At 40.3% G+C, this 23,825-nt stretch overlaps 1 protein-coding gene across 2 annotated transcripts in view; it reads right to left on the reverse strand.

Moving 5' to 3' along the window:
* Positions 1–23,474, reverse strand: part of LOC122539439 (rod cGMP-specific 3',5'-cyclic phosphodiesterase subunit beta-like) — a 76,106-nt gene extending 52,632 nt beyond the window's left edge. The window contains exons 1-3 of one of the 2 annotated variants that reach the window (XM_043674284.2): positions 22,816–23,465; positions 8,131–8,283; positions 7,947–8,036 (exon numbers count right to left, since the gene is read on the reverse strand). In XM_043674284.2, the coding sequence (XP_043530219.2) occupies positions 7,947–8,036; positions 8,131–8,283; positions 22,816–23,280 (708 nt within the window). In that variant the 5' untranslated portion in view covers positions 23,281–23,465. Of the gene's footprint in view, positions 1–7,946; positions 8,037–8,130; positions 8,284–22,815 lie in introns of both variants that reach the window. The other variant, XM_087980006.1, reaches the window with a different exon arrangement.
* Positions 23,475–23,825: the final 351 nt, after the last annotated feature.

A 23,825-nucleotide genomic window follows, 5' to 3' on the forward strand; every position in this document is an offset into this window, starting at 1 on the left:
AGCCAAGTTTCAAGAGGAGCACAAACATTACTCTTTCTTTATTTACTTGTGGGACCTGGGCATTGTTGGCTGGCCAGCTTTTACTGCCCATCCCTAGTTGCTCTTGACAAGGTGTTGGTGATTTAGATCCAAGGGTATCCTCTTCCCAGCCTTATTAGTGTAGTATGATGGAATAGCAATGGTACATTTACAACAGATGCATTACAAAACAAATTTAACGCATTCAGGTTCATGATGCCACCTTGGACATATTTGCTTCCCCAATAAAGCAGCTAATTTTGTGCTTTGATTAATTTGTTTTGTCCAAGTGCAGCACAGAACTGAACACAGGACTTAACTAAGATGCATTCATAGGAAAGCAGAATGGAGATAGATTCATAGACCTATAAATAACAAAGAAACACTGGCATAAGGCCATTAAGTTAGCTGTGGAATGCAGTGAAGTGTACACTGTAGCCTGAGAACTAAGAGCGTAACTTTGACTATTAATTCACTCATCTCATTAATATCTTGAAATGGACCCTTCCATGACACACCATGAGATGTCAGTGTTTCCGACATTAGAACTTCAGAAAGAGCTATTGATAAATTTAAGGGACTATTCAGTATTTTTGTGAGGACATATCAACACCATGGAGGACAGCACAACAAGTGACATTCTGAACTCATGTTATTCAGGAGTAAACAAGCCAGGTAGCTATGTTAACAATTCAGGATCTTCTGGAGAAATTACAAAGTTGTGCATGTCTGAAGCATTTCCCAGGTATTCCAGTTCCATAAGCTGAGGTGAGAGTAACTTCCTCTGACATTCAAGCAGCATCTGACTAAATATGGCATCAAACGTTGAATTAACTGGTAATCAGGAGGAAAATCATCCACTGCTCAGAGTCAGACCTAACACAAAGAAAGATGGCTTGTGGTTGTTGGAGATCAATTGTCTCAGCCTCAGGATATCACTCAGGTGTTCCTCAGAGTGTGGTTCATGGCTCAACTATCTCCAACACTTCATCAATGACCTTTCCTTGATCATAAGGCAAGAAATGGGGATGCTTGTACAGTGCCCCTTCTCATTTGCAATTCATCCAATGCGAATTCAACCTTCATGAAAGTAACATTCACATCATACAAATGCACAGCATAGAGCATCTCTACCAAGAGAGAATTTAACCATCTCCCCTTGACTTTAATTGACTTTAACATCCTGAAGGTTACCATTTACCAGAAACTTAATTGGACCAGCCATATAAATATCTTGTCTACAATAGAAGGTCAGAAGTTGAGAACTCTGTCATAAGTAACTCACCAAAGCAGTTCACCACGTACATGGCTCAAGTCAGAAGTATGATATGTAAGAATCTTGACATCATCCAAAACAAAACAGTCCTCTGATTTGACACCATATCAACCACCTTAAGCATTTAAGCTACCCATGAGTGGTTCACAGAAAAGGGATGTTTACCAATACCAAGATGTACTGTAGCAAATCACTAAGCTTTTTTTTAAGAGCTTCTTCCAAACCTGCAACCACTATCACTTGGAAGGAGACAGGCAAATACATGGAAAGACAAGCATCTGAAACTTCTCCTCTAATTAACAGATCATCCTGCATTGAAAATATATCATCATTCCTTCCCTGTTGCCATGTCACAATTCTGGAATTCCCTCTCTAATAGCACTGTGGATGTACTTGCACCACATGGACTTCAGAGGTTTGATTTGGTAGCTCATTATCACTTTCAGAAAGGCAATTAGTGATGGGAAATTAATAATGAACAATAAATGAGGGGCATGCCTGGAACATTCTCATCCCATCAATGAAAGACAAGAGGGAGCAAGGCTTATTTATTGTAGAAGTAGGGTCATAGTGATTGCTGTGCATAGTCACTGAACAGGTTCTTTGTTCAAATATTAGCTGCTAGAACTATAAGGAACTGCACGTATCATGTGTAGAACAGGTCAGTAATGTGTCTAGGACACCAAGAATTTTAATGTCAATCCAACTGTTGTGAAGGAGGAAAACATGTTGAAGAATTATTGAACTCTTCTCTGGGGGCAGGAGCAGGGACAGGGGCAGAGCCTCTGAGCTACTCCCTGTCCACACACCCAGCCTGGGGCCTAGCTCCCGACCCTACTATAGCAGGACAGAACCCAATGTCCTGCTTATGACCAATGTCTTTTTCCTACCTACAACGTATATTTAGAGAACAGATCCTTGCAGAGTATGGATGATTAATGTCTTTGGTCATCTTGCAAATAACACAATTTTAAGCCATCCATTCTTGTCTCTTTTTAGAGAGTACAAAATGTTTGTGATTTTAAGGGTTTGACAAAAGATCAGTGTCAGATACACTGTTTTCAGCATGAAAGAGACACCATAGATCATTGGCCATAAAGTCATTCAGGACTTATACAGGTCTTCTTCACTGGATCTAGTATTCGTGCCCAGACGTCTATTGCCACAAGCATATGTGCAGAGACTTAGTGGTAAATTTATAAAAGACTGGTAGTCTGTAAATCATATGGTACACTGAGTCAGTAATATCACCGAATGTCTGACACTTCAGAACATAACGCATGTCTACACTGGGGAAGGCAAATGCTTAACAACTTCATTCAGTCTGCAAGCCTGACTCTAAGCTTCCAATTACTTATGATTTTAATTCTTTCTTCTAGTTCCCATTCTGACCTCGATGTGGTCAACCTCCTTCACTATTCCATTGATGCCCAGTCTATATGCAGGAAAGACTACTTAATCTTTTAGTTCAGTACGTTTCAGCCTTCCAGATTCAACACTGAGTTGAACAATCTCTGATCGTGACCTTTAACCTCACTTTTTCAGTCAACAGCCATTTGTAATGATCCTGCTTTCTCCATTTATTCTGTCCCCAGGGACAATCTTTCATTTCTTGTCTGTTTTTCATTCCCCTTTGCCTCAGCTGAACCATCATCTTGCTCATCAAATAATTTCGCATCTTCAACCCTATTGCTTTCTTCCCTTTTCTTCTTTCCCTACTTACCCCACCTCTGCTTGCACATAAAACCTATTAGATCTTTTAATATTTCCCAGTTCTAATAAGAGCTCATGATGTGAAACGTTGATTCTGTTTCCCTCACAGATGCTGCCTGAGTATTTGCAGCATTTTCTGTCCTTTCTTCAGAACTAAACATCACCAGTAATTCATTTTCTCACAAGAATGTGTTCAGGAAGAATGGTTCCCTGAATGACAGATTCAGGTCAATACTTGCCTAATTTCCAGGGATAAAACAGACAAAACAATGACAAATTAGGATGATCACCTAACGTTGGTGTCTAGTGCCTGTTTAGGGAACACCTCTGGCAAATTAAGAAGAGAAGGGTTGTACAGGGTTCCTTCAGTTATCAATGGCATCTGTGGCCTCAGCAGCATTCACAATTAACACATATTTACAAATATAAACGTATATACTTTTGCAAATCATTGCAATGGAGCCAAGAGGAGCAGGAATGCTTTCCTGATAGAATAGTACCCCACTGATTTTCCCACCCCTCTTCCCTCTAAAAACCCCTCACCCTCCTCATTCATATCATGGGCTCACTGTCAGTAAAGCAAACAGCCCATTGTTCATTTGATCCCAATGAAAAGTCTTCTCAAACTCAAAAGGTTAAACTCTCTACAAATGCTGCTGACCTGCTGAGTTCCTCCAGCATGTTCTGTTTTCATTCCAGGCTTTGGTAGCTTACTCAGTTAATATTCATGTGACTTAGGGCCAAGTTTGATCCTGCTTTGGGCCCCATAGTTTGGCAGGGCTGATGGTTGTTGGTATAATTATTAATAAAGGAAAGGCCACCAGCATTCTTGAAGATCCATCCCACCCTGGCAATGTTTTTCTACAACCTTTACCATCGGGGAGAAGGTACAAAAGCCTGAACACACGCACCTGTCGGTTTCAAAACAGTTTCTACCCTACTGTTGTTAGAATACTGAATGGACTCACAAACTCCTAACATTGGCCTGTTACCTGTGTTCTTGTTTTTGCCGCTGTTTACCTGTTATTTACTATTTAAGCTACTTAACTATGTGACCTACCTGTATTGCTCGCAAGACAAAGCTTTTCACTGTGCCTCGGTACACTTGACAATAAAGTTAATTCAATTCAATTCAATTCACATGAATCCCAGTCTATAAATGCCAGTTAAATGACATCACCGATATTCCAGCAAAAAGATACTGCCTCTCCTTCAGTAGTCGTAATAACAGTTACAACAAGATTGCAATTCCTGTATCTTTGCTCTATGTAATCGGATGTTTAAAGGACATCCGAGATCTTATAGCAGTGTAAATGGTTAGTGCTGTTAAACTTCAAGACATCTGTTTCAACAAGAACCCAATCTTTGTGGTATATGTTACAAGGGCTAACACATAGGGAATGCTCTGGTCATATTATACTGACAGCAATATTTTACCCAAAAACTCCATCAGTTGCTGTGACTGGGTGTGATAACTTTCAAATTCTATCTTGTGTGCCTAAAATCCTGAAATTCTTTGACAGTCACCAAGGCTGGTGATAAAGTAAGGTAAATGAATGTCCAGCTAACACATATTTTTAGATGGCCGAATGGTATTATCACCTAAATGTTAATCCAGAGACCCAGGTATCGTCATTATTTCCAATCGTGCCATGGCAGATGGCGAAATTTCAATTCAATACAGAACAAAATCTGGAATTAAGAGTCTAATGATGACCACTGAATCCATTGTTGAATTTCAGAAAAAATCCACTTGGTTCATTAACATTCTTTAGAGAAGGAAACTACCATCTTTACCTGGTCTGGCCCACATGTGACTCCAGACCCAAAGCAATATGGTTGACGCTTAACTGCCCTCTGGGCAATTCGAGACAGGCAATAGAGATGGGTGAGCTCTCATCTCATGAATAAATAAAAATAAAATTCCAAAGGAACTTTAAAATGTTTAAATGATGAAAAGTCTAGGTGGTGTACATAAAGTGAAACTGGTCCCAGAGGTGAAAAGCTGAGAACCAGAGATCACAGATTTAAACTAATTGGTGAATGAACCAGAGACAAATAAATGTTTCTCACCCCAGTTGGGATTTCGGATATATTGCCTGGTAAGGAAGTGGTATCAATAACAGCTTTCTGAAAGGGTTTGGGTAAATATTGGAAAGAGAACACATTGCAGGGATGTAGAAATACAGAGAGAGAGAGAGAGAGAGAGAGATAGCCTGAAAGTGGGATTGCTCTTCAAAATGCAAGCTCAACTCAGAGGCTGAATAGCCTCCCCCTTTGCTGTACTGTTCAATGATTCTATGAAAAGATTGTTAGCTGTTTTAAGAAAACCGAAAGAACTGCAGATGCTGTAAATCTGAGGTGTTCTGAGGAAGGGTCACTGGACCTGAAACATTGTGTTTAATTGGGAGTAATCTTGCACATCCATAATGGCACAGAGGACAGTTGAGAGTCAACCACATTGCTGTGGGTCTGGAGTCACATTGAGGAGTAATCTTGATTGTTGTTTAGAAAACTGGATGGTATGAAGCAAAGAATGAGGATAAATAGACATTTCTGTAATGGCGGAAATGACAGGCTCTTCTGATGTCAAAGCATAAAATTACAAATGGGTGTAGTTTAAGTGGATAGATAGAATAATGACACTTACAGTTTAACATCCAACAAGAAAGAACTTGCAGTTATTTTTAAGGTGAGAGGAGAAGGGTATAAAAGGGTTGTGAGGGGCAACTTTTTCACACAGAGGGTGGTATGAACTGCCAGAGGAACCGCTAGATGCAAGTACAATTACAACATTTAAAAGACAAATTGACATATGAATAGGAAACGTTTAGTGGAAGACACAGGCAAGTGGGACTAGTTGACTTTATGACTCTATATAGTGCCTTACATCACCTCAGAATGTTCCAAATTGCTTCACGTTCAAAGCAAATTGTTTTAAATGTAATCATTGTTTTGATGTAGGCAAGGCCTGATGAACTCTGAGATAACTACCCTGGGGCTCTATTTTTAGTGGTTTTGGTTAAGAGATTATTTTGGGCCAGGGCAGCAGGAGAATGCTTCAGTTATTCTTTAAATGGTACCATGCCTTCACTTCGAATCACATGAGCAGAGAGACAATAACTTGGTTTAATCTCTCAAAATAAAGCCTAGCACCTCTCACAGTGCAACATCTCTCCAGGCTGTACTGAAGTGACAGCCCAGATTGTATTCTCAATTGTATATTGAGATCTCAATTGAGATTGTATATCAGGTGCAGGACTTGAATTTTTAACTCAAATACTACCAACAGGACCAAGTGTGAAATAATATATTACAGACGTAGGAATCATCACAGTGAGTACAATGCAATGAGAAAGTAATGGCTGTGGGTGATTGGGGGCACTGAAGAACAAAAATATTTCAGAGTCCCTCTGCATAAATTATGCTGTGACACTAACAGCTACATGATTTTACTCTATATTTCACACAATTAAAATGACAGCTGAGGTCTTTGGGTACCTCACCTCCTCGAATGTAAGGGTAAATCCAAAACTTTGCAACATCAAATTCCAAGGCCAGAGTGTAAATATGGAGACCGATACTCATTTAACAAATAAGGGCATTCAGGAATAAAGGGAGATTAGCAAAACTTGGAATTAAAATGTTATTTATGTCAGGGTTCAAAAGGCCTACTATTCCAACTGGGAGGCTGCCAAAATAGAAATGCTCATTTTTCCATAGTTGCTGAGCTGGGTGTATATTGAATACTTTTGTGCAGTCTTAGGGCTTACATTCCATGTCATTGACATTCCAGGGTGTGAAATGAAGGATTTTCCATAGCTACCTTCGTCATTGTAAAAATTGTTATGTCGTCCAATTCGATTCTGAGTTTTCTTCTATATTTGTAATAAAAAGAATCCACAATGTATTTTTCTGACCACAAACAGCAAACATGTCATAATCTCACCAGATATCCTAAACTATCCCTCAGGCATGTAGATATATCTCAAATATCCAGTTACCAAAATAATATTGTATAAGACTTGGTGGATAAGACAACCCTATTTCCCTTCAATTTATGCACAGATTCAGCATTTAAGTAGACACCCCTTTTTGGCCACATGACATGCTAGGAAGGCATTAGTCAACCTAACATTTTACTAAGTTAAAAATCACTCAACACCATGTTTTAGTCCAACAGGTTTAATTGGAAGCACTAGCTGTCAGACCACCTGATTAAGGAGTAGTGCTCTGAAAGCTAGTGCTTCCAATTAAACCTGATGAACAAAGCCTGGTGTTGTATGATTTTTAACTTTGTACACCCCAGTCCAACACTGGCATCTCCAAATCATAACATTTTACTTTCTAGTCCCTTATAGCTGAATGCAAGGAATCAAACAGGCAATGCAGATTGTGTTGTGAAGATGACCATAAGCTTAGGACATGTCCATTGATAGCATTGGATGCTGGTGGCATTTCAAATGACAACCACCCACACCCATACTGGCATTTTAACTTTACACTCAGCGTGCAAGTCAACCTCAGTATTTTTTTAACAGTGAGGAAATAGGCCCTATAGCTCAATAGGTCCACACTGACTCTCTGAAGAGTAACCCACCCAGCCCATTCCCCGACCCTACATTTACCCCTGACTAATGCACCTAAACTATACACCCCGAACACCACGGGTAATTTAGTGTGGCCAATTCACCTAACCTGCACATCTTGTACTGCAGGAAGAAACCAGAGCACCCAGAGGAAACCCACACAGACACGGGAGAATGTGAAAACTCCACACAGACAGTCGTCCGAGGCTGGAATCGAACCCAGGTCCCTGGTGCTGTGAGGCAGTGGTGCTAACCACTGAGTCACCGTGCCAATTTTTGGAGGGATTGTTCCAAGGCTTCAAAGATCGACTAATATGCCAACATCTATGGCATCCCAAAGGAATTTTTACCTGGCCTCTTCTTGTTTCACAGTTATGAAGGTAGCTCAGATGATAGATTTTGAGGTTCAAGGAGGCAAAGTTGAGATATTTCAAGAAAAGCTGAAAAAGAATTGATCATTGGTCAGTGAATTGTTGCAAACATAATTTTACTATATATCAATCTACTCCTAAGTATAAACGAAAAAAGGCTTACATCCTCATCGTGTTCAGTAAAATAAGTTCCATCCGTTTTATTAGTTGCCATGATGACAGCGACCATCTCTTTACCATTCATTATGGGGGTAGCAAGAACACTCTTAGTTTGGTATTCAGTCAATTCATCCACAAACGAGCTGTAAAGATTGGACTAATCCCCAAGAAGAAAACAAACAGATGTCAACATTTGTGAAAGAAAGTGAATCTGAGAAAATAGAAAGTAAAATGGTACAACGAGAAAATGGATTTGCTTTGTATTTTTCTTTAAATGAAGCAAGCTAGATTTTCTAATCTCAAATTTAGACTTGATGACAGCTTCTGTTTTATATTTTTTTTAAATCAACTGGTTAGGATACAGGGAGAATGTGAGGACTGCAGATGCTGGAGATCAGAGTCGAAGAGTGCAGTGCTGGAAAAGCACAGCAGGTCAGGCAGCATCTGAGGAGCAGGAGAATCAACGTTTCAGGCATAAGCCCTTCATCAGGAATTCCGAACCGTCAATTCTCCTACTCCTCAGTTGCCGCCTGACCTGCTATGCCTTTCCAGTAACATACTCTTCGATTATGATACACTTCTGGACAGATGGGATTTGAACCCAGAACTTACCAGTGCACCACATGATTCACTTATTAAAGAAGATCAAGAAGGCTGTCATTTTGGAAGTAACACAACATCATAAAACTGAGCATAGAGCTGTCAGTAATGCAATCATGTTGAAAGGCATATTTGATGCATTTACATTATTATTAATAATTCCTCACAGATAAGGTGTTTTTGTTCAATCTCATTTCTTCGGTTTCCACATACTGCGCGCAACCCTCTGCAGTTTCTTCCAGAGTCCCTGAAAGTATTGATATATGAGTGCAAAATGGCAGTTCTCTCAATGTATTTGACACTCTATGGTTAAAGCCTGGTCTTGAATCAATAAACCACCACATATGAACATATGACTGAGTGGAAAAATGTGACAGCAATATTGCAATCAGATGTGCTCATGTTTCACTGTACTCCTGTACACATGACAATAAATACAATCTGATAAAAATCTAATCTGACCAATAGATCCATCACAAATCTCAGCATTAAATTAGCATTGAGACCAAAGACCTATCCGCTAGCATTAAGCACCATGAGGAATACTGCAGATGTTATCTACTGACAACATTGCATCCAAACACTGAATGACCAAACTGCCTACCAAAATAGCCCAGCTATTTCAATTAGATGGAAACTCCAGAATACAGCACAAATATCTAAAAATTATTCCAGTCGCTTATGGTCCAATCTTAAACACCACCATAATTGCTCTTTGCTCTTTTTCCAAAAAAGATCATTGATTTACCACAACAATGTTGGACTTTGTGTCATGAAGAGAATATAGATTCTGAAGAAAGAGAAACATATTTACAAGAATGAGATCAGAACTGACTAAGTTCTCATGAAGTACTGCAAAGGCTAGAGCTTTTCTCTAGGAAGGGGAAGGCCAATGGAATACCTAATCGTGGGTTTCACAAACTTGGTTTTGATTAGTGATAAGATGTTTCCTATTGCAGTGCGGAGCAAATACAGCCACCAAAAAAAGTCATAGTTAACAATAAATCGGATAGGAATTCAGGTCAAATTATTTTTCCATAGCATGGTTAGAATACGGATTTCAGTATCACTGATATTTGAGACAGAGTTTTGATATGTTCAACAGGAAGATAGATAAGGACATGAGGGGGTAAGTAACAGAATGATTGAGTTGGAGTGAGATGAAGACAAGTAGGAGGAAGATTACAAGTGCATAAGCATGGACTTGGATTAATGTGACTGAATAGTGCTGTAAATGCTATTTCTGCTACAACATATTTGTTCTCTTCTATAACAAACTTTAAGGACAACCAGCCATCCTACAATAGCCTGAACATCTGGACACTGAGCATCATGATTGGCTCACTGCTTGAAATGCTGATGGAAGCATGCAAAAATATTTTAATGAGAAGATCTTGTATGAGACCAGCAAATGGTTTTCAACACGTGTAGCACAAGGTACAGAATTGTCAATATAAAGTCTATTAACTAGACTGCATTATCTTCCACAGTGTAGGGGAACACTAGCGTATTGTACCATTCAATAGGGATTCTAATATACTATACTATCACACAACAAAACATAACACATTTATCATGATCCATCAAACATATTCTCCCACTACCAAGCATTGCACTCCATGTCAAAATATTTTGCGTTCAACTTCTGATTTAACTGGCACCTTAAGACGGGAGCTCTTGATAAACCAGCATATACACCCACACACAGACACATATACACACACACCCCTAAAATACCAGAGGTTTACTGCTTTATCGCAATCTCCGACTAGTCAATTGAGGGTGCGAGTGAGCAGGCTCTCCGCCGGTAAGTTTTTTTTAGAACAAAGCTGCATTAATTGATTTATGCACTAAATAAAGTATAACAGTGATGTATGTTGTCCCTGCATCATGTTTCTGTTACTTAGTGTGTGTATTTACATTGATCAACTGGAATATTGAGCAATCAGTACATTGCAGGTCCACTAGATGCCGGTTACTAAAGGTTTGTTGCTAGTACCGAATCACGATACTTTATGTTATCACATTACGAAACATAAGGCATATATCAAACTGCCAAAACATGATTCACCAAATCAGAAATGTAATTTACAGTACCAAACTCAATATACCATGCCATCACACTACAAAACAGAATACACCAAACCACCTACAGAACTCAACACACCACATCACTTTTAGTCATTCAGGGGATGTGGCATCACTGGCTCGATCAGTACTTATTATCCATCCCTATTTATTCTTGAGAAGATAGTGTTGAGTTTTAGGTATTCCACAATGTTATTAGAGTGGGGGTTCCAGGATTTTGACCCAGTGACAGGGACAATAACATATTTTCAAATCAGGTGAGTTGTTTGGAGGTGGTGGTGATCCCAGATACCTGCTGCCCTTGTCCTTCAAGATGGAAGCATTTATGGGCTTGGAAGGTGCTGTCTATGGATCCTTAGTGCAACACATCTTGTACCTAATATACACTACTGCTATTCATCATTGGTGATGTAGCAACTGCATATTTGTTGACCTGGTGCCAATTGATTGGGCTGCTTTGGCCTGGATGGTACCGAATGTTTTGAAAATAGTTGGAACTGCACTTATCAGGCAAATGGGAGTATTCCATCAAACTCCTGACTTGTACCTTGTAGATGGTGTACAGGCTTTGGGGAGACAGGAGGTGAGTTACTCATTGCAAGGTTTCTAATCTCGGATCTGCTCTTGCAGCTATGTTATTTATAAGGCTAAGCCAGTTCAGCTTCGGGTCAATATATTGATAGTGGAGGATTCAATAATTATAATATCAATGAATATCAAGGGGTGAAGGTTAAATTCTCTCTTGTTGGAAATGCTCATTGCCGGTATTTGTCTGACATGAAAATTACTTGCCACTTGTTAGCCCAAACCTAGTTGGTGTCGCTGCATTTAGACATAGACTTGCAGCCTTGATGCCAAGGGCAATTACTCAGGCCTCACCTCTGGAGTTCAACTCATGACCATGCTTGGACCAGTACTACACTGAGGTCAGAAGCTGAGTATTCCAAGTGGAATCAAAACTAAGCAAAACTAAGCAAGTGCTGTTTATTGGCAGTGTTAATGATATTTACCATCTCTCCACTGATGATCGAGAGTAGACAGTAATTGGTCAGGTTGGATTTGTTCTGCTTTTTTATGTCCAGCAGGCACCTGGACAGTTTTCTACATTGTTGAGTAGATGCTAGACCTGTAACTATACTGAAACAGGTTGGTTTGTGATGCAATAAATTCTGGAACGCAAGTTTTCAATATTATTGCTGAAATGTTGTCAGGATTCATAACCTTGGCAGTATCCAGTGCCACCATCTGTTTCTTGATTTCACATGGAGTGAACTGAACTGGCTGAAGACTGTCACCTGTTTTGCTGGGAACCTCCAGAGGAAGCCATGATGGACCATCCACTCAGCACTTCTGGCTGAAGATCGTTGTAAATGCTTCAGTCTTATCTTTTACACTGATGTGCTGTGCTCCACCATCATTAATGACTGGCAGATATGTGGAGCCTCTTCATCCACTGCTATTCATGGCTGGATGTGGCAGGGCTGCAGAGTTTAGATCTAATCCATTATTTGTGGAAGCACTTAGCTCTGTCTATTACTTGCTGCTTATGCTGCTTGACATGCAAGTAGGTCCTGTTTGTAGTTTCACCAGTCTCATACCTCATTTTTAAGTGCACCTGATGCTGCTCCTCGCATGACATTATGCACTCTCCATTGATCCCTTGGTTTGATGGATATCATAGAGTTGGGAAATAAACCGGGCCATGAGGTTACAAGTTTTATTGGAATACGATTCTGCTGCTGTTGAAGTCCCACAGTGTCTCAGGAACATCCAGTCTTGATTTGCTAGATCTGCTTGAAGTCTATGCCATTGATAGCACGCAAACTATACTATGTAAAGCATTATTAATGTGAAGGAAGGGTTTCATTCCCACAATGATTCTGCGACGGGTCACTGCGCCTGATACAGTAACAGAAAGATGTATCTGCAGCAGGCAGGTTAGTGAGGATGAGTCAAGTATGTTTTTTCCTCTTGTGGGTCCCTTCCTGACATAAACTCAGTCTCACAGCTTGCCACCTTCAGTGTTTTCCCCAAGTAGTGTTCAACAGTGGGGAGGGAATAGTGATTCATCAGCTAAGAAGGGGCTTGTATGTAGTAATCAGCAGGAGATGCCCTTGCCCATGTTCTATCTGATGTGATGAGACTTCATGAGTTCCAGAGTCAATGTTAAGGACTCCCAGGGCAATTCTCTCCTGAGCGCACCTACAGCACTGTGCTGCCACTTCTGTCCTATTAGAGGGACAGAGATGGCAATGGCATTTTCTGGGACATTGTATGTGAGGAACGACTCCATAAGTATAAATGCCAAGCTGTTGTTGGGAGATAGCTCTCCCAATTTGACACTAGCCCTAGAATGTTGGTAAGAAGGATTTTGCAGGGTCAACAGGGCTAGATTTTCTGTCATTGTTTCCAGTGCCCAGGTCACACCAACAAACTAAATACAGCACATCATAAGTCATAGAATCCCTACAGTGTAGAAGCAGGCCATTTGGCCCTTCAAGTTCACATGGACCCTCTGAAAGGCATCCCACCCTACCCCTGCCCTATCCCTGTAACCCTGCCTTTCCTGTGGCTAATCCACCTAGCATGCACATCCCTAATTACTACAGGGCAATTTAGCATGGCCAATCCACCTAACCGGCATTTCTTTGGACTGTGAGAGGAAACCAGAGCGCCCGAAGGAAATCCATGTAGACACCGGCAGAATGTACAAAAACAGACAGTTGCCCAAAGCTGGAATCGAACCTGACTCCATGGCACTGTGAGGTAGCAGTGCTAACCACTGAGCTACTGTGCCACAGAAAACGCCCTAAATGGATACACCATGCCCCCACTATCAAACAAAATAGACCATGCCTTGGAACACTTAATACCTCTGCACTGAGAACACAAAAAATAGAGATTATCGCTGCTCATCAAAACTAAAAACTGAAATGAGAAAACATTTTAGTACAGATAAGAAAAAATGAACAGATAATGCGGGAAAAGTTTAAAAGGTTATCTAAGGGATATACTACTAAATTCACATGGGAAAAAGTGACTTATGGAAATAGGATATTCCTATAATGAAATAGCCCATATTGATCTTTGTTAAAATCCAAATACAGAAATTGATCTCTTTTGTACATTGGTAATTACAAGTTTGCTGACACTTTACAAATTAATGGGTTCCTCTGTAAACTTCAACCCATCATGCCATTTCTCCTGACATGTGACAGGTAGAATTTCTGATATCCAACTTGAAAATGGCAATCAGCTCAAACAAAGGTAAAGCCGCCCATGTCCTATTGTTCTTCAATGGTCGGCAAGTGTCCCACTGTCAATACCTTGAAAAGCATAGCTTGATTGGGCTTAACTGGATCAAGGTACTAACACTGTTCCCACAGGAGCAGTGCAAAAGCTAATGTTTGGTCAGTGGTTTGCCTCCTAAACCCTCAAACCCCCCTGACTACCTATAAGGTTCAACCTGGAATGGGTGGTGGAATACTCACCACTCCATCCAACACTCATGAAATACTTCACTGCCTACAACTTAAAATTAACTTGATTATGATTAGTTGGAAAAGCATAGCTTGATTCAAGATAGTCAGCATGGCTTTCTGAGGGGCAGGCCAGGCCTCACAAGCCTGATCGAATTCTTTGAGGATATAACAAAACACATTGATGAAGGTAGAGCAGTGGATGTGGTGCATATGGATTTCAGCAAGGTGTTTGATAAGGTTTCCCATGGTAGCCTCATTGAAAAAATAAGGAGGCACAGGAAACAGAGAAATTTGCCTGTCTGAATACAGAATTGGCTGGCCTATAGAAGACAGAGGGTGGTAGTAGATGGAACGTATTCAACCTGGAACTCGATGACCAGTGGTGTTCCGCAGGGATCTGTTCTGAGACATCTGGTCTGTGATTTTTATAAATGACTTAGATGAGGAAGTGAAAGGGTGGGTTAGTAAGTTTGCTGATGACACAATGGTTGGTGGAGTTGTGGATCGTGTGGAGGGCTGTTGTAGGTTGCAAAGGAACATTGACAGGATGCAGAACTGGGCTGAGAATTGGCAGACGGAGTTCGACCTGGAAAAGTGTGAAGTGATTCATTTTGGAAGGTTGAATTTGGATGCAGATTAAAGGGTTAAAGGCAAGATTCTTGGCAGTGTGGAGAAACAGAGGGATCTTGGGGTCCACTTCCATAGATCCTTCAAAGATACCACCCAAGTTGATAGGGTTGTTAGAAGGCGTTTGGTGTGCTGGCTTTCATTAGCAGGGGGATTGAGTTTAAGAGTCATAACGCTTGCTGCAGCTTTATATAGCCCTGGTTCGACAGCACTTGGCATATTGTGTTCAGCTCTGGTCGCCTCATTATAGGAAGGGTGCAGAAGCTTTAGAGAGGGTGCAGAGGAGACTTATCAGGATGCTGTTTGGACTGGAGGACATGCGTTATGAAGAAAGGTTGAGGGAACTAGGGATTTTCTCAATGGAGTGAAGAAGGATGAGAGATGATTTGATAGAGGTGTACAAGATGATGAGGCATAGATAGAGTAGATAGCCAGAGACTATTTCTCAGGATGGAAATGGCTATCATGAGAGGACATAATTTTAAGGTAATTGGAGGAAGGTTTAGGGGAGATGTCAGAGGTTGGTTCATTACACGGAGAGTAAGGATGCACGGAGTGCACCGCCAGCAGTGGTAGTAGAATCAGATACATTAGGGACATTTAAGTGACTCTTGGTTAGGCACGTGAATGATAGTAAAATGAAGGGTATATTGGTTAGTTTGATCCTAGATAGTATAAAAGGTTGGCTCAACATCGAGGGTCAATGGTCTGATGAAGGGCTTTGGCCCGAAACGTCGATTTTCCTGCTCCTCGGATGTTGCCTGACCTGCTGTGCCTTTCCAGCACCACACTCTCGACTTTAATCTCCAACATACTGTTCTATGTTCTAATGCCCCTGCCTTTGAACTGATTATTGATGCACTGTGGCTACAGTACCTACAATGTACAGGATCTACTGAGAAAACTCACTTTGAGGGTTCCTCTCTCCTCTATGATCTCTACCATTAGGCAGAATAAGGGGAGTCATGTAATGAGAATATCATCACCCCCAGGTGACACATCATCACTAAACAAATACACTGGAACTCACTACATTTAAGAGCTTAATCAGAGAAGAACAGCAAGGATGCAGGAGAAGACTTAGTAAACAGGCATCTATGACTGACCAAGTAAAACAACCTTATCAGAGACATCCATGTCTCAAGAAAAGAAATAATTAAATAGCATTAACACCACTATCAACATCCTGGGATGAGAAAATGAAGTGGACCAGACTTACAAAATACTACAACCACCAAAGGAAGTAATTCACTTCCTCACTCCCCAAAGTTCACCACCTATGAGGTACAAATAAGGAGGGTGATGGAATACTTTCTACGTCTGGATGAGTACAGCTTCAACAATACTCAAGAAGCTCAACACCACCTTAGTCAAGGCAGCCCACCTGATTGCCACCCCATCCACCAACACCGACTCCCTCCACCACCAGAGCTCAGTGAGAGCAGTGTGTATCACCCTCAAGATGTACTGCAGCAACTCACCTAAGCTTCTTCAACAGCACCTTCCAAACCCTCAGTCTCTACCACCTAGATTTTCAAGAATAGTAAAGGCCACAGCAGTATCTCCACCTGCAAGGCCCCTCCAAGTAACATATCATCTTGAATTGAAGCTATATTGCTGTGACTCTACTGTCATTACATTAAAATCCTGGGACTCCCTTCAAATAGCACTATGTGTGTACCTATTCCCTGTTTACTGCAGTGGTTCAAAATAGAAGATTTGGAAGGATGACTGCCTTATACACAAGGATTTTGGTATCAGCACAGATGTCATGGCCATCAAAGACCTAGGATTCATCAGCTAGTTCTTGCAGATTGGATGCAATGTTGAATGTCCGCATTGATGCCAGCCTTAGATGAGAGATAGCTTCTCAGGTGGGGAACATGTTCCATATTTGGGAGGATTTCTCCTTTGATTTAAAGAGAGGTAAGGACCCGAATTTGATCTGGGACAGAATGGTGAAGGATTTGAATCTTCATGTGGTTGAGGCTGAGACCAAATCTTTGGTACGTTTCTGCAAAAGTGTTAAGTGAAGTTCGAAGATTCTCTTGCGAGAGAACAGAGATGACGTTATCTGCATACTGAAGTTTCACAAGCATTGTTGGTGTTACCTCTTGGATTTCTTCTATATGGCTCTGAAACTTGGACTATGTATAGATGCCATCTGAACAAATATCTTCAACACTATTTGAGATGGATTCTCTACATCAGCTGGGAGGACAAGTATAGGAACATCAGCATCCTTAATGGAGCCAATAGCTCCAACATCAAGGACACTATCATCCAAAACCAACTCCTTTAGGCTGCCCATGTGCGTAGGATACCTGAGTTCTGACTGCTTTATTTTCTGTATTTTAAATTGGGGCAGGTGCGTGGCATCACAAATCAAAACTTTTCGCTGTATTTGTATACATGTAACAGTGAACAAATCTGATCACCTATGCTTTGCTCAAGGAAGGCACTCAAATAAAGAGGATAATGGAAGCATTTCAAAGACCATATGAAGGCTTCTCTCAAGAAATGCAACCTTGATATCAATGCGTAGGAGACCCTCATTCAGAAGAAACCCACCTGGAGGAAACTCTGGTATGAAGGGACACAGTTCTTTGAGAACACCCATCAGGAAGAGGAAGTACAGAAAAGGTACTGGAGAAAGGAATGCCAATGATCTTGAGGCCAAGGTTCAATTCCACTTCACAGAAAGTCTTCCCAAATATGGGGTTGGAATTATGGTTCCAGGATCAGACTCATCAGCCACACAAGGACCTACAGAACCAATGACACAGAATTTCCGAGGTGGACAATCATATTTCTAAGCAACTGATTGAGGAAGGTGATGAGTGATTCAAGCAAGCAGCTTACCTTCATTTTCTCAAGGGGAGTTTGGGACAGCCTTAAATGCCATCAATGAATGAAAAAGAAAAGAATCAAAAGTCAGGTTCTCTAAACTGAGAGGGTGTGCTACCCAGAACATTTGTTCAGGTTGAGGCTGAACGTGCTGGGGCTGTTTTCCCGGAGCATCGGAGGCCGAGGGGTGACCTTATAGAGGGTTATAAAATCATGAGGGGCATGGATAGGGTCAATAGATAAGGTATTTTCCCTGGCCGGGGAGGAGGCGCGGAGGAATCTATAACTAGAGGGCATAGTTTAGGGTAAGAGGGGAAAGATGTAAAAGGAACCCAAGGGACAACTTTTCACACAGAGTGTGGTGCGTATATGGAATGAGCTGCCAGAGGAAGTGGTGGAGGCTGGTACAATTGCAGCATTTAAAAGACACTTGGACGGGTATATGAATAGGAAAGGTTTAGAGGGATATGGGCCAAGTGCTGGCAAAAGGGACTAAAGTGTTAGGATATCTGGATGGCATGAACAAGTTGGACTGAAGGGTCTGTTTCCGTGTTGTACATCTCTGTGACTCTATGATGAAGAGAGTGCTGCCAGTTGAAACAGCAGAATCATGGATTTCAATATTTGGCTACAAGACTGTTCTGCTCATTAAGGCAGAATTCATCAAAGCAAGACAGGAAGCACAGAGTTTCTTTAAAATGTTACTATTGCTTTATTTAAGACACAAAGGTTATTTCAACCGGGAAAAGTGGGAGGGAAAGCAGCTACACTAATTAAAATCAAATATTAGACAACCTGAAGTGAATTTAGAAAGAACAATATATCTGAACACAGCTGGAATATTGTGAATGTGCTTCTGTCTACTAAAATTTAAAAAAATACATGGGAATTGTATGGTGATTTGGTCAGAAATATAGATGGACAAAGCATGGCAGAAAAATTAGACAAGCAGTTTGTTCTGAGAGCTAAAGTCAAGGAGGATGTGTGTACATTATTTGTTATTCAGAGGAAAATTTTGGAAAAGCCAGAGGTCAGTGCTAATGTCTGGACATTACAAATTTATTCTATGTTGAACAGGGTAACACAAGATGTAGATTAAGTCATTAGGATTCTGCAGGCCAAAGCTAATCAAGCAGTAGGTGTCAGTTTAATACAATTTAAGAAGCATTAAAGGATCTGTGTAAAGTATTATGGCACTATTTGAAGACAAATATGGCTATTTATGTTGCTTCTCTTTTTGCATTCCTTCACATTCCAGTTACAGTTACACACACAGTTATGCAGCATTCAGGGATATAAAGGTAAAGTTGTTATAGTTTTGCCAGACTATAGGCTGCTGTCTTATTAGAGACAGAGAGACAACTGCTGGTGGTTAACCTGAGGGCCTCTATACCTTTGGCGAGGGATGAGCTTGAGAAGGTGGGACCTTCATGGTAACATCAGCCAATGTGGGAACAGAATCTATGCTGTTACAATACTGTCCAGGGATATACTATAACATGGATAGACACAGGTTCATGTGACAGGAAGGGAGTCTTAGGAGTCAGTACTGCCCACTTCTGAAAGCTCCAAGTGAAGTAACAGAACGCTATGTCAAAGTGAACTCGCTCCTGAGTCATATTTATTGTAAAAGATCCCAATTGGGTTTTAAGACCTTGCTAATGCCTTGCCTGAAGTATTTACCATTTGATCCTAATAAGGACACTTCTGGCTTTCAGAAGATAGCTAGAGAAGGGCAATGAAGATAATTATGACCTATGTGCTATGACTTAAATAATTAACAGAAATAACGGAATCTTGTGCTGAGTGTGCAAGCATTTATGATCATTTTGTGTAGGCAGCTAATAGTAAGCAAGCTTGCGTCTCAAAATCTGCCACTTTCCCATTTGCTATTCTGAATTCAATTTTTCATTATAGATGCAAAGTTTGGGCCTTCAATTTTTGGAAATTAAATTCTAAATTAATCCAATATTCATCCCTACAGATGAAACTCTTGTTGACAGTGCATGAATTATATTAGGATCTGAAGAAAGTCTACATAGATTAAAGGCATTGATAATTATTTGTATCGCAGTTGTTTTGACTGTAAAAATATACAAAAGCTTGATTTAATGCGAGAATATTCATCAAATCTTCAGACAATTAATGGCAACTCGACACTGGAATACAGCACAGCCAATGTGATTGCAACAAATGATCTTACTGACAATGCTCAGTCATTATTCATTCATTTAGAGTCTGGTATTTTCACTGCGTCTAGACATTTTTCATGTTAATACCTGGACAGAAAATCACACTACGGACAATAACTTCAAAATGTACTCATCTGTTGAAAGATGAAGCAGCTCTCCAAATCACTTGCTTTAACAGGACGATTAGACGATACAAAATATTTTCTATTGGGTTATTACCAGAAGGTAACTTTCATTTGCAGCTGAAGCATACACAAGGTGATGGTAAATCTGCTGCCATCTATTATACACTGAGGCTAGTTTTACCTTTTCATTACCATCTATCACTCTTTCAAAGATCTGGCACAGACACAATTAGCTAAAAGGTCATTTCTCTGTGATAACATTCTGTGACTCTACAATCTGTTACTGATTATTTTGTGCCACTACTAGAAGTGAAAATTATCTTCACTTATGTAAAATTGAATGAGATAATCAAATCAAACCTTATCAAATTATTATGCTGGGCCTTATCTATATTGTAGCAAATCATGAAGGAACATGCTCTCATTTGATTGAGACCAAAATTTACCACAACATGTACTATGTATTGTAATTAAATGTCAATGGCTAGATGATGATTGTAACAAATTGAAGCAATGTTGTCATAGTCTTTAAGTCATTACAACACAAGAAGAACTTCGACCCATCAACTGCATGCCAACTTTCTGTAAGGTAATCCCGACAACCCCATTTCCCTATGCTATTTCCAAAGACCTGAAAATCAATTTCCCCTCAAGTGTTTATCCAACTTTCTTTTGAAATCATGAATTAACTCAACTTGCACATCCTCACAGTCAAGTTCCAAATTATTTCAACTGAGAGTCCACAAAAAGTCTTCCTTAAATATTCCTTAATCAGCTGTAAAAGACATTTGATATGGTTGGTGTTTGTGAAAAGTCAATTAAACGCCAGTCTTTCTTTCCTGTTGTTCACACAGTATACTGTTACACACATTCACAAGTGTGCTGCTTCAGAGGAGTCAAGCTTAGATACCCAAGTTGAATGGAATTAATAAGATTTAACCTGAAAAGGTAATCTCAGATATGATAACCAGGTCACAGGATTACATCAAGAGGATTTAAATCATCTTCAAGCACATCTTTGAAAACAAGAGTTGGAATATCATCTCAAACTTTGCATTCTACTATTGGCTAAATTATCAGATATGTGAAAAACAGCAGAGAGTGGCTGTGAGATGGCAATTGATAGGTTAAAGTTAACCAAAAAATGACTATTGTTTGTCAGGTCAGGGCTAACCCCAAATGTAGATATATCCGAAGCAACTGCAAGTCACTAACTAGTGAATGATGTGCTCAAGTGTTTTTGAGTTTTAGTTTGGCATTTAGGTGGTACTAACTCATCCAGCACACCAAGTCCTGTTCACCCATTCTTCCTTCCTGACCTGCCTGGGCTGCCATTGCATCACTGTCACATCCTCATATTCAAATTAGCACTGCTGCCTCACAGCGCCAGAGACCCGGGTTCAATTCCCGCCTCAGGCGACTGACTGTGTGGAGTTTGCACGTTCTCCCCGTGTCTGCGTGGGTTTCTTCCAGGTGCTCCGGTTTCCTCCCACAGTCCAAAGATGTGCAGGTCAGGTGAATTGGCCGTGCTAAATTGGCAGTAGTGTTAGGTAAGGTGTAATACGTAGGGGTTGCACTTCGGCTGGTCGGTGTGGACTTGTTGGGCCGAAGGGCCTGTTCCCACACTGTGATGTAATCTAATCTAAATCCAGCTGCCCCTCTCTCCTCCTCCACTTTGCAAACTACAAGAATTCTATGTTCCACCAACCATAGCTTCTTGTAAATCCAATTTTTTCTTCTCTCACCAGTGGAGGTGGCCCTTCAGTGGTCTACATCCTATGCTCTTGGATGGTTGGGTTGTGTCAGCAATCAACACAGAATGCTGGAGAAACTCAGCAGATCTGGCAACATTGGTGGAGAGACTCTCAAACTGACAAGGGAGACAAAAACAATCACCATAGAACTGTGGCCTTCCTATTACAATTTGTTAAATATAGAATATAAAGCCAGTATTAATACTAATAACCAGGGAAGTACCACAGTATTATTAACTCGTCTTGTTTGCTAATGTCCTTATATGTGACTTCTGACCTGCATGGTTCTCAACTGCTCTGCTAAGTTACCTAACAAGCTACTTCAGTCAAATTCAGTAAAGTGATACATTTCTTCAACAACAGTTAAGGATGGGCAATAAATGTTAGCCTTACTAGTGACTTCCGTATTCCGCAAATGAATACAACAAATACCCTTCAAAAGACTCTCTCACTCTTTGCTGCTTCTTAAAATCTATACTTTGACAATGCTTTTGGTCACCCTGTCCTAATATGTCCATCTTTAGCCCAGTGACAGTTTTGTTTTATCTAACCATATTCCATGAAGTGCATTAGGATACACTTTCATGTTGAAGCTGTTGCTAAGCATCCACAGTTTGGATTAAAACTAGAGCCAGCACATTTAAACTATCCTCGTATAATAATTTCCCATCTTTAGTGTTAAACACTTCACTTCCACCTTTACATGCAAATACATATATAGAATTCTGTCTCTAAAGATATTTCATTCTCTTCAAATATAGAATCTACAATTTAAATATACAATTAGTGAAGTTAAACCTTAACTCCACCTGTCACATTGAACAGGATAATCCTATTAAATCGATTGGCTCTGGCAAGTAAAATCTTGGAAAGTATAAAATAAAACCTTCAAAAGCAAGCGACCTTTTGCACCATATTTTATGAAATTGAAGATCTTTTGATTATCTACCTTGTGAACATGTTCACAAACTTACCTCAGCAACATTGTGGACATTTACAGTTTTCTTGGTCTGTGCAACACTTCCTACAATTCCCATGTCCAATGGGAAAACGATCTCATGGTCTGGATGCACAAAGCAATCTTCCATGACAGCATCCTTGTGAATATTGAACAGTCTGGTGGCCAACTCTCCTGTGCCATTTCTTTGCCGATACATAAACAGACTCATTCGCTCGGCATGGATCAGGAAACTAAGCCTCCGTAAAGTTTTAAACACCACCTTTTCCATGTTTATGCTCTCCTGCATATCTCGGATAAGCTCAAAGAGAATTTCACTTTCCTCCACCTGACCAATCTCCCTGAAAGTTGAGATATCAGCACCGATGTCAGTCCTTGACATCACTTGAGCCACGGTTTCTGGACGAAGTGTTTTCTCGAAGTACTGCTTGGCAAACTCCGGATTGGAGTCCAGAAAATTTTCTGCAGTTTCCCTATTCATTTTGATGACTGTTCAAGGACCGTAGCACTATTTCTGATAAATTCAATTGACTGTGGTAAATATTACACACCAGGTTTGCTGTGTCTGCACTGGAGCTAGCTCATTGTACGGCATCTGCAACTGTGAAGACTGCTTTGCTCCTGTCCTACAGTCATCAGCAAAGTATTTTCCTAATACTGTTGAAGGTGAACTGCTGTGCGTGTAGATTGTCTCAGAGAAACCTGATCAAGTGTCATGTGACACAGTAACAGCCAGTCCTAGTCTCTCTTTAGTGTCTCTTACCAGATTTCTAAGTAGAGAAGATCCTTTTCTGGATGACTAATTCTGACCAGCCTTTATACTGTGACAGTGGAGGTAAATCTTAACTATTAATCGATCTCCATAATCCTGTTATTGTGTCTGTTGGCGTTTCCATTGATAGTACATATAAAACCTTGTTTTAAAATGATTATTAAATGTGTTTGAATCTTCCATTTGCAGAGAAACCATTTTTCTATAGTTAAAAAAAACTGAGCATTTCGACATTTAGTTCTAACTTTACCAGA

The sequence above is a fragment of the Chiloscyllium plagiosum genome, unplaced genomic scaffold (genome assembly GCF_037043375.1).
Source record: "Chiloscyllium plagiosum isolate Xiang-an unplaced genomic scaffold, Cpla_swu_hap1 HiC_scaffold_36, whole genome shotgun sequence".
In the NCBI taxonomy this organism is placed as follows: domain Eukaryota; kingdom Metazoa; phylum Chordata; class Chondrichthyes; order Orectolobiformes; family Hemiscylliidae; genus Chiloscyllium; species Chiloscyllium plagiosum.